Raw genomic sequence first — 17509 nt, 5'->3', positions numbered from 1 at the left:
AACCAAGAAGGAACTGGGAAGTTAGGAGCTAGGCCTGACTGAAATTTCAGGATGGTGGACTCTGGATGGAAACTGGGGCCCTCTAACCCTGGGATTCAGGGGAATGAAGGTCAAAGAGGAGAGAGGCTCACAAAGTCAGGGCCTTGTGTTTGTGGTCTAGGGAAGCCTGCAGGGGGCTCAGGAGATTGGGGTCTGGTTTCTTAGCAGAAAATGAGGAGCACAGAGCGGTGTGGCAATGAGGGTAAAGGAGTTGATGGGAGGGGTCCTGGGTCCCCCAAAGAATAAGAATATAGATATGGGAGTTCATGGTATTAGGAGTTAATGGTTTGGGGTCTGGGATTCCCCAATAGAATGGAGGAGGGCACTGAGAGGATGAGGTCTGAGGAACTGGAAGCCTGGATTCTGAGGAGGAGTTCAGATAGATGGGCGGCTGTGGAGAGGCACTTGGGGCTTGGAATTCTCGCAGGAAATGGCAGATCCAGAGGGACGGGTTGCTTAGAGGATTTGGGGACTCTGGTGATAGGCGTCTGGGATTGGAGTGTTGGGGTTGGTTGCGGGCAGGGATGAGAATTAGAGACAGAGTGGAATTCGAGAGTACTTGAGCAGGGCTCTGGATCTGTAGTGGGGTTCGGGGTCTCACACACCACCAGAATGCCGGGGCTCAGGAGCTGGATGGAGAATGGGGGCCCAGGAAGGACTCAGGCAGGGCAGCGCGGCGCTCTTATTGGCCAAGTGCTGCACTAATGCCTCCGGCCCCCGCCCCCTCTCCGCGCTGTCCCCAACTGTCACGCTCCTCCTGCGTTTGTCTACAGTTGTCACCGATATCCCTGGGCTGGCACCGCCTCCCGGCAGCACCCCTGCCCTTTGGATGCTTCCATTGGCTGAGACTGAGCTGTCTATCTTCCTCCCCTGTTGCTAAAGTGAGAGAATGCGCTCATTGGCTGACGAGGCAAATTAATTGTAAATTTGGCCCGCCCCCCCCCATCATTCCTTTCTGACCTTCTCGGGAGACCTAAGAATTCCACAGCTCTTCCTATTGACTGCAGATGCTGTCTCTCACCTCCCAAATAGACGTCACTATCTGTCAGCTGACCTCCGCCTACTCCTCTTTTCATTGGCTCCCTTTCTGCCGTTCCTGGTAGCCAGGCCCGCCTCTTCTCGCACAGCACCCGCCTCCTTCCGCGGTCATTCACTCTTCAGCCATCTTTATTGGCCAGGAGGTTCAGCTTCCCGCTTTTCTATTAGTTACTTCTTTCGTTCCACCGCCTCCTGCCGTCACTCGCCCCCTCAATTGGTCTTATAAGCCTCCGCCTTCTTCGTTTCCTCTTTCCAAATTACCCACCCACTTCCCACCGCAGACCCTACCCACCCTTCCAACGATTGGCAGAAACCCGGTTCCCTCTCTCCTATTATTCGTCCAAGCCTTCTGACGAGGCGGGAGAAAAAAGGAGCGCGATGGGGCGGCCCGCGCGCAGGCGTAAAACGCCGAAACGCAGTCCGCTTAGCCGGCGCTGGGGCATGTGCGCAGGCGCGAGATTCGCCGCTCGCCCTAAGCTGGAGGGAGGGGGCGGCGGCGAGAGAGCGCGAGAGGTGAGAGGGCGCGAGCGAGACCCCGGCGCTTGGCGCCCCAGGCCCCTGCCCCGCCTCCGCGCGCCCGGCAGCCGCTCGTGCGCCGCCTGTGGCCCCGGCGCGCGCCGGGCCGCGCCCTTCGCCCTCTCCTCTTCCTGGGCGGGCGGCGCGGAGCGGCCTGAGGGGCGGCGCCTTCTGCGGCCGCCCCGGCGGGGGGATGTGAGGGCCGGCCCGCGGCCATGGAGACGGGCCCGGCGCCCCTGGTGGCCCCGCCGCGCCGTCATGGCGCCCCCGCGGCCCCCTCGCCTCCACCTCGCGGCTCCCGGGCTGGGCCCGTCGTGGTGGTGGCTTCGGGGCCGCCAGTGACCACGGCCACTTCGGCCCCGGTCACCCTCGTGGCCCCCGGGGAGGCGCAGCCCGCCTGGGTACCGGAATCGACCCAGACCTCGGACCCGGCCCCAGCCCCTGCCCCGACGGTTACAGGCAGCACGGTGGTGATGCTGACTCTGGAGGCCTCACACGAAGCCCCGAGGGCGCCGGTCTCCCCCGGCCCGGAGCCCCTCGTGCCCGCGGCAATGGCAGGAGCCGAGAGGTCGATGGCTCTGGCCCCAGAGGCAGACTCTCCGAAGACGAGGGAGGCTAGAACCTCACCCGCCTCTGGACCAGGTACCCCCACCGGGACTCCCACCAGGACCCTTTCCAGAACGACTCCTGGGGCCCTCTCCGCCAAACCCCCGCTTGCCCCCAAGCCGGGAACCACAGTGGCCTCAGGAATGACTGCACGTGTTGCAGCAGTGACAACAGGACAGGTGACAAGTGGACATGGAGCTGCAGCAACCACATCAGCATCAACAGAACAGGCTCCAGAGGACCCCTCGGGGCCTGGTACAGGCCCTCCAGGGACATGTGAGCCTCTGGTGGCGGTCGTGACGGTGACCCCCGCCCAGGAGCCTGCTGAAAACTCTCAGGACTTAGGCTCCACGTCCAGCCTAGGACCGGGCATCTCTGGGCCTCGAGGGCAGGCCCCGGACACTCTGAGCTACTTGGACTCCGTGAGCCTCATGTCTGGGACCTTGGAGTCCTTGGCGGATGATGTGAGCTCCATGGGCTCAGACTCGGAGATAAATGGGCTGGCCCTGCGCAAGACTGACAAGTATGGCTTCCTTGGGGGCAGCCAGTATTCAGGCAGCCTGTGAGTATCCAGTGGGCACCCACTGGGACTGCTTCAGGAAAGCAGATGTTGGGGGAGGGGGTATTGATACACCTTGCCCAGACTCTGGCAGCCCAGCCCCCTCTAAGGATCCGGAGGGTGATTAGCATGAGTGAGATTCTTGGCGACCCCCATCATGCCTAGAGCATCCTGAGGTGTCTGTGGCACTTGAATGTTAGTGAAAGTTTCAAACCAGGTGTCAGGTGTTCTGAGTTTGAGTCTAAGCCTTGCCTGTGGTGTGTTTATGTGCGCTTGAGGTAGTGTCTTCCCCATTTCTGTGCCTCAGATTCCTTGTCTATGAAGTGAAAGGTTGAATGAGATGATTGCCATCGTACCAGCTCTTCGATGTGAAGCTCCAGCTATGGGCAGGATATGCAGGAGGGTTGGCTGGGCAGGGGTTCTGGTAGAGATCTTTGGTACCTTGGGGGAAAGAGTCTGGGAGGGATGCAGGCATCTCCCCTCCCCCATAGCCCTAGGTCTGATGGGGTGGTGGGGTGGGGAAGGCTGGTTGATGGAGGGGAGACCCTGAAGGCTGGGCCCCTCTGCGAAACAAAGAAGGGCAGTCTTATGTTTTCACTGAAGGAAAGGGGGTGGGGGAGGCCTCTTCACCATTTCCTCATCTCCCTGGCCTGGCTTACTCTTTCCTAGTTCCCTCCAGGGGCCTGAGTCACTCCTGAGGTGGGGGTGTGATCTTCTTTGACTTCTTCCTTTTCTCTCTCTGGATCCTGCCCATGGTTCCTGTACCCTTTAATCTGCTGGTCAGTTCAGCCGACAGCATCACCTGAGCACCCAGGTGCCGGGTTCTGTGTTGGGTGCTAAGGATGACATAGTTGTTTCAAGGCGCTCATCATCCCGAGGGAGAAACAAATCCTTAAACAGTTGATTTTAAGATGTTAGTTAGCTTTAGCCTAGAGATCATCACAGGATTTTGTGATCACCTAGGGAAGAGATCTTTTGCCCAGTCTGAGAATTCAGCTGAAGCTGATCTGTATCGTGAAGAATGAGTAGAATTTAGTCAGGGCTGTGCTTGTTGGGGCGGCGCGGGGGGGTGGGGGGACCTGCGTGGTGTTGGGGGGAAGCCCTGTGGGAGGGTATTCTAGGCAGGGTTTATAACCCAACAAAAAATTTGAAAACATTCGAGCACCAACGTTTGTGATCCTATGAGGGGAAGGCAATTGAAGTCTGACGCTGGTGCTTTCCCATGCAGGAAGGATGCATTGTTGTACCCAATTTATAGGTGAAGAAACAGGATTACTGCAGTTGAGAGAATTGTCCCCCTCAAATAATCCAGATCTGTGTGACCAACGGCTCTCTCCTCAATACCATGCTACTCTAAGGAACTTGGATTGAATTGGATGTTACTGAGCCCCTCTTGTGTGCCAGGCACCAAGCTGGATGCTATTACTCTGCTTTGTAATTTTGTTCCTCTAAAATCCATCTTCCATGGTGGAGGATCTACTTCTGAGGCAAGGCTGAGTGGGGCATGTTACCTTAAAAGCTTTTAGCGGCTCCTCACTGGCCACAGGAGTAACGTCCCAGTGCTTTTTAGCCTGCATATAGACTCCTTATTACCCGGCTCTGCCAGCCTCTCTGGTTTTCTCTCCCACCACTCCTCACCATGCACTTAACGCTATGATCCTGTTGAACTGATTGTAGTCTCTCCCCCTTCATATTCAGGCTGTCCCACCTGCCAGGAATGCCTTTCTCCCCCTTCTTTTCCTGCTAAGTTCTACTCATGACTCACCTCAGATGCCCCCTCCTCCTGGAAGCCTTCTTTGATATCCACTGCCCCTACTCCAGTTAGGTGCCTTTTCTGTATGTTTTTGTTACTTCATTTCCCGTACCATTTTGCAATTATATCCCCTGCTAGTTTGTGACCTTCTTGAGAGCAGGAAAGGTAGTTTATTCTTTCTAGTCCTTAGTAGAGTTTGGAACTGACTTACGATAGAGATTAATGAGAGATGGTCTCTGTTTAAGGAGCTTCTAGGACAAAACAAACTAATATTTAATGAGCCCTTCCATTTAACAGTCTTTCATACACAGTTTCTCAACAGTCATCTCATAACTTTGTGATGTAGGTGGTGACATCCCTTTTTACAGATAAGGAAGAGACTCAGGTTATCACTTGCCAAGACTCTACAACTTCTAAGGGACAGACTGGGATTTGAGTTCAGGTCTGTCTGGAAACCCAAGCTTGCTCTTCCATTCCACTCACCTCCTGGTTCTAGCTCCTTACAAGTAACTGTTTCAAGACTGATGCGGCATCTTGAGTGTGAAGCTCTGACAGATCAGTGGGCACACAGTTCAAGGAAAGCTTCATTTGCCTGGGAATCTGGGGTGATTTCAGGGAGGAGGAGGTAGAGGGACATGCAGATGGCCCAAGGGATCTCAAGAGTCTAATAGGAAATTCAGATGGTTGCTTCTAAGGAGACAGAGAAGTATATTTGTTCCGTATTTTATTTTATGGATAATAATTGCTATTACTTACTGAGCCCCTGCTATATGTTATCTCATATAACCTCTCAGGTAGATGTTGTTTTTCTCGCCATCTTACAATGAGGAAATTGAGGCTTAGTGGAATTAAGTGACCTGCCCAAGGTCATGCAATGAATAAGTGGTAAGGCTAGAACTTGGATCCAGGTCTCATGCAGACTGTGGCTTTGAAATATTCTGTACTGTCTCCCCAAACGTGTGTCAGAAATGGGATTCGAACACACCTCTGTATAAAAATCCAACATGAGAACACAAGCTCTGTACAGAGATTCCTTCCAAAGAGAAGTCCTTTCAGTGTGATGAACTAGGGCCTTGGATGGCCAAGTGGCCAGATATCTGATGTGTGGTAGCTCACAAAATGCTTTTATGTCAGTCTCATTTGAGCCTGGGGAGGTTGCTTGCCTCAGTTCCCCCAGCAATCCAGGTTTTATTTTGCTGCTACTGACCCCTTCCATGCTCCCTCCATCCTTCAGAGAGAGCTCCATTCCTGTGGATGTGGCTCGGCAGCGGGAGCTCAAGTGGCTGGAGATGTTCAGTAACTGGGATAAGTGGCTGTCACGGCGTTTCCAGAAGGTTTGAAAAGGCTGAGTGGTGGGCAAGGCAGGGCAATGGACACGGGGGGAGGGGGGGAGGGGGGAAGGGTGGACTCATGTGCTCCAGGGAAGCCCAGGAGCACGAGAGTATCTGCTTTCTGGACCGTGTTGGGGGCAGGTGGTACATGGGCCTGGGGGGAAGAGTAGCTTGAGAGATAGAAGGCCACACCAGGTCCAGTGGAGTGAAGCCTCTGAGATTTGGGAGGAGTGTCCCAGGGAGCCTGAGGACTGCTCGGGAGAGCTTGGAGGCTGTGCCAACCCCTGAAGCTGTCCTTGCCTGCCACTCTGCCTTAGGTGAAGCTGCGCTGCCGGAAGGGGATCCCCTCCTCCCTCAGAGCCAAGGCCTGGCAGTACCTGTCCAATAGCAAGGAACTTCTGGAGCAAAACCCGGGCAAGTTTGAGGTGCGTCCAGAATGTGGGGGCATGTGACAGTGTCTGTGTGAAAGGTGTCATCAATTTCCCCAGATCTGGAGATAATCCCTGCTGTCCCACTGCAGGAGCTGGAACGGGCTCCGGGGGACCCCAAGTGGCTGGATGTGATTGAGAAGGACCTGCACCGCCAGTTCCCTTTCCATGAGATGTTTGCTGCTCGAGGAGGGCATGGGTGAGGTGGCCTGACCATGTGGGTCAGTCAGCAAACATTTGTTGAAGGCTCCAGTTGGATACAGGACTGGGTTGAAAGCAGTTCTTGCCCTCTAGGCCTTCTAGAAGAGTGGTCCTTAATGGATTGAGTGTCAAGCCATATTGAAGAAAGTGTCCTGGTGGGGAGACTCTGACTCCGGGTGGGGAGTGAGTTGGGCTGTTGGGAAGGGGGAAGGGGAGGCACATCAAGGGCTCATTGAAGAGGTTGCATTTGAACTGGGTTTTGAAGGATAGATGGGAGCAGAGCAAGGGGCAGGTTTTTTTCTGGCTGGGGGTTTATATGAGCTGTGTCTGGGCAGTGGGGTTGGGTAGAGATGTGGCTGGAAAAGCAGTTTAGGGCCAGGTCACCAAGGGCCCTTAAATGCTGTTCCAAAGCACTTGGATTTTTGTTCTGTATGCCAGGCTTCCTCAAGGTGTAGAGATACCGCTCCCTAGTAGTATGCAAGATAGTGGTTCTTAGATGAACATTTTTTATCAATAAGTTCATCCTTTCAGCAAATATTTATTATCTGCTATCTGCCTGGCACTTTTCTAGTCACAGATAACAGCAGTGAACAAAAGACAAAACTCCTGTCCTTGTGAGGCTTATTATATTCTAGTGGGAATAGACAATAAATAAAATAAAGGAAGGTATGTTGCATGTGAAATGATGGTAAGTATTAAAGAGGAGTTTAAAGCAAGAAAGGGGAATAGAGAATGTGAGTGGAGATGGGTTATAAGTGACCTGATCTGACTTGTGTTTTAAAAGGAACATTCTGGCTGCTGTGCTGAGAATAGACTCTAAGGAGACAGGAGCAGAAGCAGAGAGACCAGTCAGGAGACTCTTTCCATAATCCAGGAGAGGGATGATGATAGATAGACCAGGATGGTAGCAGTGGAACTATGGGGAAAAGCGGTTGGATTCTGGATATACTTTGAAGGTAGAGCCAAAAGGATTTGCCAATGGATTAGATGTGGAGTGTGAGAGAGAGGAGTTAAGGGTGACTCTTAAGGTTCTTGGCCTGAGAAACTAGAAGAATGTAGTTGCTATGTACTGATACAGATGGGGAAAACTGGAGGAAAAGTAGGTTTGGGGAGTATATCAGGAGCTCAGTTTTGGATCATGAGTTCGAAATGCTTAATGGACATCCAGATGGAGATGTCAAGTAAGTTGAATGTAAGATATAAACAAGTCTGGATTTCGAGGAGAAGTTTAAACTGGAGATAAATTGGAAATGGAGAATTGTCAGCCTCTAGATGGGACTAAATCTCACCCGTGGGACTGGATGAGGTCATCAAGGCAGTAAGTGTAGATATGAAAGGAGACTCAAATATTGAGCTTGCAGCTCCAGCATTTCAAGAATGGGAAGATGAGAAGGAACCAGTAAAGGAGGCTGGAAGGAGAAGCTAGAGAGGTAGAAGGAAAACAAGGAGATTGTGATTCCAGGAAGCAAAGCAAAGAGGGGTTTCAGGATCAGCTGTACGAAATGCTGCTGATGGGTCAAGTCAAATCTGCAAATTGATCTCTGGACTTAGCATTGTGGAGGTCATTGGTGACTTAGGTAAAAGCAATTTTGTGTGGAGCAGTGGGTTAAAGCCTGACTGGAGAATGGGAGGAAAAACCTTGAAGACAGTGAGTGTATACTCCGGAGGAGTTTTACTGAATAGGTAGGGAAAGAAATGGTGTGGTATTTGGAGGGGAAAGTGGGGTCAAGAGACTTTTTTAAGCTAGAGGAAATAACAGATGTTGGTTTGCCAATGAGAATGATCTAGTAGAGAGAGAAAAATTGATGATGCAGGAGAGATGGGAAGGTTGCTGGAGTGATAACCTGTGTAAGTGAGAGGTGATGGGATCAAGTGCCCAGGTGGAAAGGCTGTGGTTGGCCAGGATCACAGACAGTTCACCATAGCAATGGGAGAAGGCAGGCGCACAGAAGCAGGCAGGTGGGTGAATGTAGCTTGAGAGCTTGTAGAAGTTACATGTTTATTTTAATATGTATTTGGTAAAATAACTAGTATATGAAACCTGTCATTTTGTGGATGCTCTTGCAAAGTGGAGAAAAAATATTAAGTAAATAATAGTAGGGGTGGTATATAGCACAAATGAAGATCACACTTCAATGTCTGAATTTTGGGAAACACTATTATAAGCACGGTCAGGAGTATGTGGGTGACTGGAGGCAGGGAGAGGATCTGGGAGGTCAGAACTATTTTCTGGGTAAGAGATGAAGGTCTGAGCTGTGAAGTGACTATCGAGGTGGAGAGAGGAAACAGACATGAATGAAAATCAGGATGTGGTATTGATAAGACTTGGTGATTAGCTATGGGGAGTGAAGGAAGGCACTTGGTTTATTGATGTGAGGCTGAGTGGATGGAATTCCCAGACACAACGACAGGGCCCCCCTCAAGGAAGAGGAGCAGGTGTAAGGCAGAGATTTTATTCTTTTGGGTGAAGAGACAAGAGAAAGGTCTGAGGAACAGCTGGCTTCCCAAGCCTTCACCAAGAACAAGGGCCCTTGGACATGCTTGGGGGGAACTGACAAAATCCAGTGAGACAGATAAGGCAGGCCCTGCCCTGGGAGAGCTCCTGCTCTGGGGTGATAAAAGTATTCAGACAGTGTTAGAGGAGGGCTGATGCTGTGGATATTGAATGCTTCCTGGAGAAGAGGACCTTCAAGGTTTATGAGATGGTGGCAGATGAAGGAGGGAGAGAGCACACAGCCTTTGGGAATGGGTAGGGAACATGTGGGGTGTGCTGGCAAGGATGGAATACTGGAGCCTCGAATGCTTTGATTTTGGTGTGAGTCTTTGGCTTAAGCTTGATAGGCAGGACTGGGAAGGTGGATGGAGGTGTGTGGTGGTAAAGCTCTGAGGTTAATCTGGGACTGGATCTGGGAGGGGTCTGAGCTGGGGCTGGGGCGAGGTGCAGGTTTAGTTTGGGTCAGAGAACTCCCACCTCCTGTGACTGCCCTCATGGTCTTTCCCAATACCCACAGGCAACAGGACCTGTATCGAATCCTGAAGGCCTACACTATCTACCGGCCTGACGAGGGCTACTGCCAGGCCCAGGCCCCAGTGGCTGCAGTGCTGCTCATGCACATGCCTGCTGAGGTCAGCAGACTCTGGTCCTGGTTGGGGAGGGGCTGGGAAGATCTTGGCCTACACTGGTGATGGGGGAGCTCTCTGCTTACTGTTTCTCAGGCCTCATCCCTCCTTTCTTGTTCTTGCCTTTCTCAGCAAGCCTTTTGGTGCCTGGTGCAAATCTGCGACAAGTACCTCCCCGGTTACTACAGTGCAGGGCTGGTGAGTGTCTAGAGACTGGGTGCAACTGGGGCAGTGACTTTTACCCAAGGTCCTTGTCCTGCCCAATCCTGTGTCCTTCTGTCCCTCTCCTCTGGGCCTCTCCCACTGAGGTGAGGATCCCCTACCAGGGCCATTTCTATCCCAGGTGGGTACAGCAGGCATCTTTTCATGGCTCGTCCCATTTCCAGGAGGCCATTCAGCTGGATGGAGAGATCTTTTTTGCACTGTTGCGCCGGGCCTCCCCACTAGCACATCGGCACCTGCGGCGGCAACGCATTGACCCCGTGCTCTACATGACAGAATGGTTCATGTGCATCTTTGCCCGCACCCTGCCCTGGGCTTCAGTGCTGCGTGTCTGGGATATGTTCTTCTGTGAAGGTACTTCTGTAGCCATTCAGGCCGTGAGGGGACTGGGGTTTCCATGCGGGCTGCTAGAGGGTGGCCCCCTGACACTGTTGGGCCTTGGCTTCACTGTAAGCCGGCTGGGGGGCTAGAGAAACTGAGGTCTGGTCTTGGCTCTGCCACCAACCCAGAGTCTGCTCTCCCTCCCAGGAACCTGAAACCCATGGCAGCTCATTTCCCTTCTTGGGGCCTCAGTTTCCTCATCTGTAAAGTTGGCAGTAGACAGGGATGACAGCTATGAGTCCCTTCTAAATGGGACCGGCTGAGATACCAGGCCTGGTCACCCATGCTGTCTTCTCTCTGATCCTGCAGGCGTCAAGATCATCTTCCGGGTGGCCCTGGTGCTGCTGCGGCACACGCTGGGCTCAGTGGAGAAGCTGCGCTCCTGCCAAGGCATGTATGAAACCATGGAGCAGCTGCGCAACCTGCCCCAACAGTGCATGCAGGAGGACTTCCTGGTGCATGAGGTAGGCTCTGGCCTTAGCACACTTCACACCTGCTTCAGCCCATCCCCATCCCCATCCTCATCTTCATTCTGGTACTCATTTCTTCTCCATCTAGGTGACCAACCTCCCAGTGACAGAAGCACTGATTGAGCGAGAGAATGCAGCCCAGCTCAAGAAGTGGCGGGAGACCCGAGGGGAGCTGCAATATCGACCCTCACGGCGACTACATGGCTCCCGGGCCATCCATGAGGAGCGCCGGAGGCAGCAGCCACCCCTTGGCCCCTCCTCCAGCCTCCTTAGCCTCCCTGGTCTCAAGAGCCGTGGCTCCCGGGCAGCTGGAGGGGCCCCCTCCCCACCTCCTCCTGCCCGCAGGGCCAGTGCTGGGCCTGCCCCAGGGCCTGTGGTCACTGCTGAGGGACTGCATCCATCCCTTCCTTCGCCTACTGGCAATAGCACCCCACTGGGTCCCAGCAAGGAGACTCGGAGGCAGGAGAAGGAGCGGCAGAAACAGGAAAAGGAACGTGAGAAGGAGCGGCAGAAACAGGAGAAAGAGCGGGAGAAACAGGAGAAGGAGCGGCAGAAGCAGGAGAAGGAGCGGCAGAAGCAAGAGAAGGAGCGACAGAAGCAAGAGAAGAAGGCCCAAGGCAGGAAGCTTTCGCTGCGTCGAAAGGCAGATGGGTCCCCCGCCCCCCAGGATGGTGGGGACAGGTCCTTGGCATCTGAGGCCCGGCAGGATGCTTACTTCTGACCTCTGCCCTGGGGCTGGACTGCATGGCCCCCTTCCTCCCTCAGCCAAGAGCAGGCCTGGCCTGGGGTGCTGCCTTCAGCTCCCTTGCCATGCTGTCCGCCTTTTTGAGGGGAGTGGCTTGATTCCCCATCTCCTTGCCAGCTGCTGATCCCTGCACAGCCAGGACAGTTGGAGTGCATGGGGCAGCTGCATTTCCCTGGGGCAGCCGTGAACAAGTCTAGAGCCCCTCACCTCCAGTTAGGCCCAGCTTGGGTCTCTGTCACTCCTGCCCCAATTCCCTCTGGGGTCCCTTCCCAGGTGCTGTCCTGATTGGCCTTTTGTCACTACAGGGTGACTCTTGGCTATGGGTGTCAGCAGTTTTCAGATTCTCACACTCCAGTTTGCTCCTCTTACCCATGAAGTGGAGCTGGGTTCCTTTTTCCCTTCAGTCCTGCCTGTCTCCCCCACTTCCTGGCTGGGGGCTAAGGCTCTCCTCGCTCTATTTCTTGACATCTCTGTGTTATAATGATATACAGAGGACCTGGTTGGCCCAGGGTGGGGGTGCTCATTTTATCTTCTGTCCTTTGGTTCTCCTGCAGTGTTCTTGCACTCTGGTTTATTTAAGGAGGGACATGCACTGGAACAGGAAATGTCCCTCACTTCCCACCCACCACCCTCCTTGCTCTCCTTCCTCTTCACCTACCTTCCTCTGTATTCTCAGGCCTCCCCTGCTTTGTCTCACCAGGGTCCTCACCTTTCACCTATTCCCTTCCAACCCTCCAGCCTCTTATCTGGGTAAGGGGCCTGAGCTCCAGGGGGTGGAACCCAATGTTTACATTCTCTTCTGTCTCTGCCCCCACCCTGTGTGGCGCTTTGAGGAACCAGAAAAGAACCTGCTGTTGTACCTGGGCCTGTCTCCTGCTTTGTTATTTGATGACAGGGGTTAGAATAAGGACTAGGGAGGGACAGAGTGAGCCAGAACCTGGGTGTCTACTGAAGCAGCTGGCTGGTCTTGGCAGGTAGGTGCCTCTTGACCTTTGATCCATCTCTCAGTCACTCATCAACAAACAATGGTTAGGCTCCTGCTTCACCTTTACCTGGGATCTGCTGCCTCCATTGTTACTGGCCTGGAATCCTCTGCACACCACCTGCAGTGCCCGAAACTCCTTCCCAAAACGCTCGTGCAACTCCTGGAAGCCGGAGGGGGCACTCAGGGTGGCTAGAAAGCCACAGTCCTCTGTGAGTGAGCTGGGCTCTTGGCCAGCAGCCTGGCACAGCTCCTGGTATTGGGCCTCCAGGGCAGGTAGCAGCACAGCCAGCTGCCTCCAGCTCACCACTTGGAGCCAGGCTCCAAGTTCTTCCTGATTTTTTGCTGTTTGTAGACCCGCCCACCTTCTGTGCCCTCTACCCTGGGAGTCAGGATGGTAAAGGCATAGGGTTCTGTGGCCCCACGGCATGGCTCCACCTGGTAGTTCTCCAAGAGGATGAGGCCTAGGGGTGTGCGGTCTGGTGCTCCAGGTAGAAGAGATTTCCCCGGAGGATGAACAAGCGGTACTGGTAGTGGCATTTCAGGTCCACTCATTTAGCAAGATGCCTTCTTGATTTGGAGCCTGTGCTCTGTACTCACGGAAGACACTGAGCACAGACTTTCGGTGCAGTTTCATAGTAGTCCAATCTGGGAGGAAATCCTGCGGGCAGTAGAGAAGAAGGGAAGGTCTGTCTTGTTACCCAGGGGATGCCCATGCTGCCCTCCTCTGGCTCCAGTAGGCTCCTCCTGGGCACAGCCTTAGCCTAGTGGCAGTCAGACTGTGTCCTCAGGAGCTGGAGGTCCTGTCCCCACAGCACTGGGACCCACTCCTCCCATCTCCCAACCCCAGCTCTGCCCCTTCCGCCAGATAACCTGGGCAGGCGATGCTGGGCTGGGGCCGTTTGCTAAGAGGAAGGCTTTATCCTGTGGCTTTGGTTCAAGAAAGAGAGGCACTGTTGCCCTTCTCCAGGCCTACCTGATGGCACAAGGGGCTTCTGGCCTGGGTAGTGGGCACAGGTATCACTGCCACTCTCCAGTGATGGCTCTTCCCATCTCAGAACTGGGAATCCAGGGGCTTGGCGCGGGGTAAATGACTTTCCCTGGGTCCTAAAGGGAGCTGGTTTCGGAAAGTGTCCCAAGAGCAGTCGGAGGCCTCCAGGCGGGCCATCAGGAGAGCCGGGCTTCCCTCAGGGAGAAGAGCAAGGCGGCACTTCGGACCGGGAGAGGGCACACAACTGGACGCTAAGAGTGGTAAGGGAGGATTTCTGATGAGATGGTGATGGGCGCAGAGCCCTTGGCCAGTCACCTTTGATGACTCAACACTAGAAAGGGAAACTAGAGCAGTAGCCCACTGGTTACTCGGACTTTGCTCCTCCGTCGTGACCCGGGGTGTCACTTTAAGTAGAGCGTTCCACTTTCACCCCAGAGCCTCTACTGCTGTAAGAGGGAATCGAAGCCACTTCCGGATACTCCTCTCTTCCAATCGTGGTCTAGACGTTCACACGTCCCCTCTTCTCGCCATTGTGGCCCCACACGGGTCACGTCACTTCTGGGAGGGAGGTGTTTCTTCGCCCACCACCCCGGCTCATCGCGCACTTCCGCCCGCTCTTCCAGTTAGTCCTCTAACCCGAGTGAAGCCACTTCCGGCGCCCGCCGCAGTTCTCTTCCGGGTGATGGCGGTGGGTGGCCCGGATGTAGCCCTGGTGAAAGCATCTTTCCTTTTGTTACCCCGCCTCCCGTGGATCCTTAGGTGAGCGCGTACCGCTGGCTCTGCTGCCTCCCTGGTTTGTACACATAGCTAGGGACAGTTAGGAGTCACCCCGTGGAGTTGGGAATTCGGCATGGGGAGGAGCAGGGCGAACAGGGCGCCAGGTCCTGCGTCCGCCCGGGCCCCGCGGGCTCTGAGGGAGCCGGGAGTAGAGAAGTGGGTGTCGCCCGGCGGAGCCCCGTCGCGCCCAGGACTGCGGCGTCCGGAAATGGGGATAGTCACGTGGGGGAGCCTGTCTCCTTTCGTCAGGGGTCGGGGCGCCCATGGGGAGCTCTTGCGCGCGTCCGCCTCTCCTTCCCCGCCCCAGCAACTCTTTCACATGGCAAAACAAGTCCCTGGAGCCTCCTGACTGCTAACATCCCTTTTGGCCCCTGATTCTGTGCTTCCTCCCCTCTCAAACTGGATATAGTACCAGGTGAAATATCTCTTGTGCTAGGGGCCCTCTCTCCGTGAGTATCCTAGCCCAGTTCCCTTAATCTGCTCCCTTTCCCTCGGCTCAGCTTGGGGAAGGCCCCTCTGTCCAGTCATGCCAAAGAGGAAAGTGACCTTCCAAGGCGTGGGAGATGAGGATGATGAGGATGAAATCGGTGTCCCTAAGAAGAAGGTGAGGGGGCTAGACTCCTGCGTTCTGGGGAGAGAAAATGAGGGGAGAAAAAAGGAACTAGAAACCAGAAGAGGAAAAAAGCCGGAGGAACAAAGAAAGGGTGGAAAAGGCTAGCTTTTCTGTGTTCTCTGAGAAATGGGTTTGGAGGATTTTCAGTTTGAGTCCAGATGCTAGACTGTTTTGAGGAATAGCCACTAACGTGCATCTCTCGACTTGCTGGCTCCTGCTCACAGCTGGTGGACCCTGTGGCTGGGGCAGGGGGTCCTGGGAGCCGCTTCAAAGGCAAACACTCTTTGGACAGCGATGAGGAGGAGGATGAGGAGGAAGGTTCCAGCAAATATGACATCCTGGCCTCAGAGGATGTGGAAGGTGAGCTGTACCCAAGAATTGACTCTCTGCTGAAGGAACAAATGGGAGTTTTGGAGGATATGTGGTGAGGGAGGCTCCTCTTTTTTGCATGCCTAGCGTGGGACACCTGTGTCTTTGATGCAGGTCAGGAAGCAGCCACACTCTCCAGTGAGGGAGGTGTGCGGATCACACCCTTCAACTTGCAGGAAGAGATGGAGGAAGGCCACTTTGATGCTGATGGCAACTACTTCCTGAACCGGGATGCTCAGATCCGAGATAGCTGGCTGGACAACATTGACTGGGTGTGGCCCAGGGGCTGGCATGGCTGGGGCCTGGAGGTAGCAAGTGTGCTGGCCTTGCGTTCTGCTGGCAGTTTGTAGGAAATAAATCCTCCTATTCTCACATTACAGGTGAAGATCAGGGAGCGGCCACCTGATCAGCACCCACTGTCAGACTCAGAGGAAGAGGACAGCCTGGGCCAGACACCAATGAGTGCCCAAGCTCTCCTGGAGGGCCTTTTGGAGCTGCTGTTGCCAAGGGAGACGGTGGCTGGGGCACTGAGGCGTCTAGGGGCCCGAGGAGGAAGCAAAGGGGGCAGCAAAGGGCCTGGGCGGCCCAGTTCCCCCCAGCGCCTGGACCGGCTGTCTGGGTTGGCTGACCAGATGGTGGCCCGGGGCAACCTTGGTGTATATCAGGAGACAAGGGAACGGTTGGCCATGCGGCTGAAGGCATTGGGGTGCTGGACCCAGGGAGCCCCTGACCCCACACCCCCACCCTCTCTTGACATGTTTGCTGAGGAAGTGGCAGAGGAAGAGCTGGAGACCCCAACCACTGCCCAGAGAGGAGGTAAGGTTGAAGGGCCGAGGAAGGGTGTGGTGGGCAGGGGGCAGGGCACTTAAGTCCCAAATGGCTTTGCCTGTTATCTTAGAAGCAGAGTCGCCAGGAGATGGTCTGGTGGATGTGATGTGGGAGTATAAGTGGGAGAACACAGGGGATGCTGAGCTGTACGGGCCGTTCACCAGCACCCAGATGCAGGTAAGCCCCTTCTACTTCGTTCGGCCTCTTCTTTCCGTCCCTTATGCTGTCAGTTCTCTCCCAGCTCTGCCCTCTCTTCCTGCAGACCTGGGTGAATGAAGGCTACTTCCCGGATGGTGTTTATTGCCGGAAGCTGGACCCGCCCGGTGGACAGTTCTACAACTCCAAACGTATTGACTTTGATCTCTACACCTGAGCCTGCTGAGGGCCCGGTTTGGTGGCCCGTTCTTTCCTGGACTCTGGAGGAGGCCCCACGTGCCTCAGGCAGTGAGGATATTGGGGGCCACTTTTCAGTCAATTTTCCTTTCCCAATAAAAGCCTTTAGTTGTGTATTATGGCCTTGGCTGTGCTGAGGGCCAAAAGCCACAACCTTCTTCACAGCTCCTGTGGACTCACCTCCATCCTTGAGTGTTTCCTTGTGAAGTTCCTCCTTGGGAGTTTCTGTTCCTTTGAACCACTTCACCTTTGTTTACTGCCTATGGGCAGAGCCAGGGCTGTCAGGTGGCCTGTGGTCTCTCCACCTGGACTCTGCTCGTCATCTAAAAATCCTTCAATTCACCTGAGGTTCTCCGATATCCTCTGGGGGTTCCTGTGTTGCTATTCTGAGGTCTTTAGACTTTTAGGACCTTAGAGTCTCTTTCTTTGCAGCCAGTACAGCATAGAGCCCCGGAAATGGAGATTTTAGGCCTGGAAGGGCTGGGACATCTGTTAGGGGTAAGCAGGAAGCCTGCTGTTCACTACCTCTCCACTGTCTCTAGCTCTTTCAGTGAAGTGCAGACTCAGCGTTAGCACTTGAAGGATCCTCCAAGGCCGCCTGGGCTAACCATGCATTGAACAGGCACAGAGAGGGGCAGTGCCTCGCTGGAGGTCACACAGTGAATCAGAGGGCTGGCCCAGACCCAATGGGCTCCCTTCCCAGACCTTTCTTGGCACCAGGCCTTTTCTGCCTGGCTTTTGAGGCCCTGAAGCTTAGATTTCTTGGCTCCCACAGTGTGCCTGGCACAGAGTTAGTGCATTGAGGGAACTGAGGTAACTGGGCTGGTCCCCTTCCAGGAATTCAGAGTCTGGTGGCAATTGGGAGGGAGACAGACAGGTATAATTGTATAGTCTGGACCTAACACTCCCCTACCTCCCACCAGTGCTGCTGCCAGTATGCCTCTCCTCACTGGCACCAAGTTAAGTTCATCCCCATCTTGGCTGTCCCTTGGAATCTCGTGGGGAGCTGTAAAATTACTCCTCAGAAATTCCAAATGAATTGGTCTAGATAGTGGCCTGGTGGTTGGGTCTTTTAAAAGCCCCCAAGTGTTTCCAGTGTGTGGCCAGGTGGAGAACCACTGGGCCTGACTCCCATGACTGAGGTTCC

General features: G+C 54.4%; 2 protein-coding genes across 4 annotated transcripts; both read left to right on the top strand.

Moving 5' to 3' along the window:
* Positions 1–1506: 1506 nt before the first annotated feature.
* On the top strand, positions 1507–12273 carry TBC1D10B (TBC1 domain family member 10B). The gene is made up of 9 exons (XM_046665792.1): positions 1507–2761; positions 5746–5845; positions 6160–6267; positions 6363–6469; positions 9483–9597; positions 9724–9789; positions 9978–10167; positions 10504–10658; positions 10753–12273. Exons 1-9 carry the CDS (start codon positions 1809–1811, stop codon positions 11383–11385), a joined length of 2427 nt encoding a protein of 808 aa, XP_046521748.1. The 5' UTR covers positions 1507–1808; the 3' UTR covers positions 11386–12273.
* A 1742-nt stretch (positions 12274–14015) lies between these two features.
* Positions 14016–16527, top strand: CD2BP2 (CD2 cytoplasmic tail binding protein 2). Of its 3 annotated transcripts, none has more exons than XM_046665793.1 (7): positions 14016–14141; positions 14660–14763; positions 14997–15132; positions 15256–15413; positions 15522–15957; positions 16040–16146; positions 16232–16527. In XM_046665793.1, the coding sequence occupies exons 2-7, from the start codon at positions 14686–14688 to the stop codon at positions 16340–16342; spliced, it is 1026 nt and encodes a 341-aa protein (XP_046521749.1). In that variant the 5' UTR covers positions 14016–14141; positions 14660–14685; the 3' UTR covers positions 16343–16527. The 3 variants fall into 3 exon arrangements, with proteins under 3 accessions (XP_046521749.1, XP_046521751.1, XP_046521750.1); XM_046665795.1 differs by lacking the exon at positions 14016–14141 and adding an exon at positions 14157–14175; XM_046665794.1 differs by lacking the exon at positions 14016–14141 and adding an exon at positions 14282–14574.
* The last annotated feature ends 982 nt before the right edge of the window (positions 16528–17509 follow it).

The sequence above is a fragment of the Equus quagga genome, chromosome 7, assembly GCF_021613505.1.
Source record: "Equus quagga isolate Etosha38 chromosome 7, UCLA_HA_Equagga_1.0, whole genome shotgun sequence".
Taxonomy (NCBI): domain Eukaryota; kingdom Metazoa; phylum Chordata; class Mammalia; order Perissodactyla; family Equidae; genus Equus; species Equus quagga.
This window is presented reverse-complemented; position numbering and strand designations above follow the sequence as displayed.

Bases quoted from the DNA above. Each gene is read 5' to 3' on its own strand.
- TBC1D10B (XM_046665792.1), top strand. From the start codon at position 1,809: ATGGAGACGGGCCCGGCGCCCCTGGTGGCCCCGCCGCGCCGTCATGGC. The intron at 2,762-5,745 runs GTGAGTATCCAG...TCCATCCTTCAG, and splicing joins AGCCAGTATTCAGGCAGCCT to AGAGAGCTCCATTCCTGTGG. The intron at 10,659-10,752 runs GTAGGCTCTGGC...TTCTCCATCTAG, and splicing joins AGGACTTCCTGGTGCATGAG to GTGACCAACCTCCCAGTGAC.
- CD2BP2 (XM_046665793.1), top strand. From the start codon at position 14,686: ATGCCAAAGAGGAAAGTGACCTTCCAAGGCGTGGGAGATGAGGATGAT. The intron at 14,764-14,996 runs GTGAGGGGGCTA...TCCTGCTCACAG, and splicing joins TCGGTGTCCCTAAGAAGAAG to CTGGTGGACCCTGTGGCTGG. The intron at 15,414-15,521 runs GTGTGGCCCAGG...CTCACATTACAG, and splicing joins GGCTGGACAACATTGACTGG to GTGAAGATCAGGGAGCGGCC.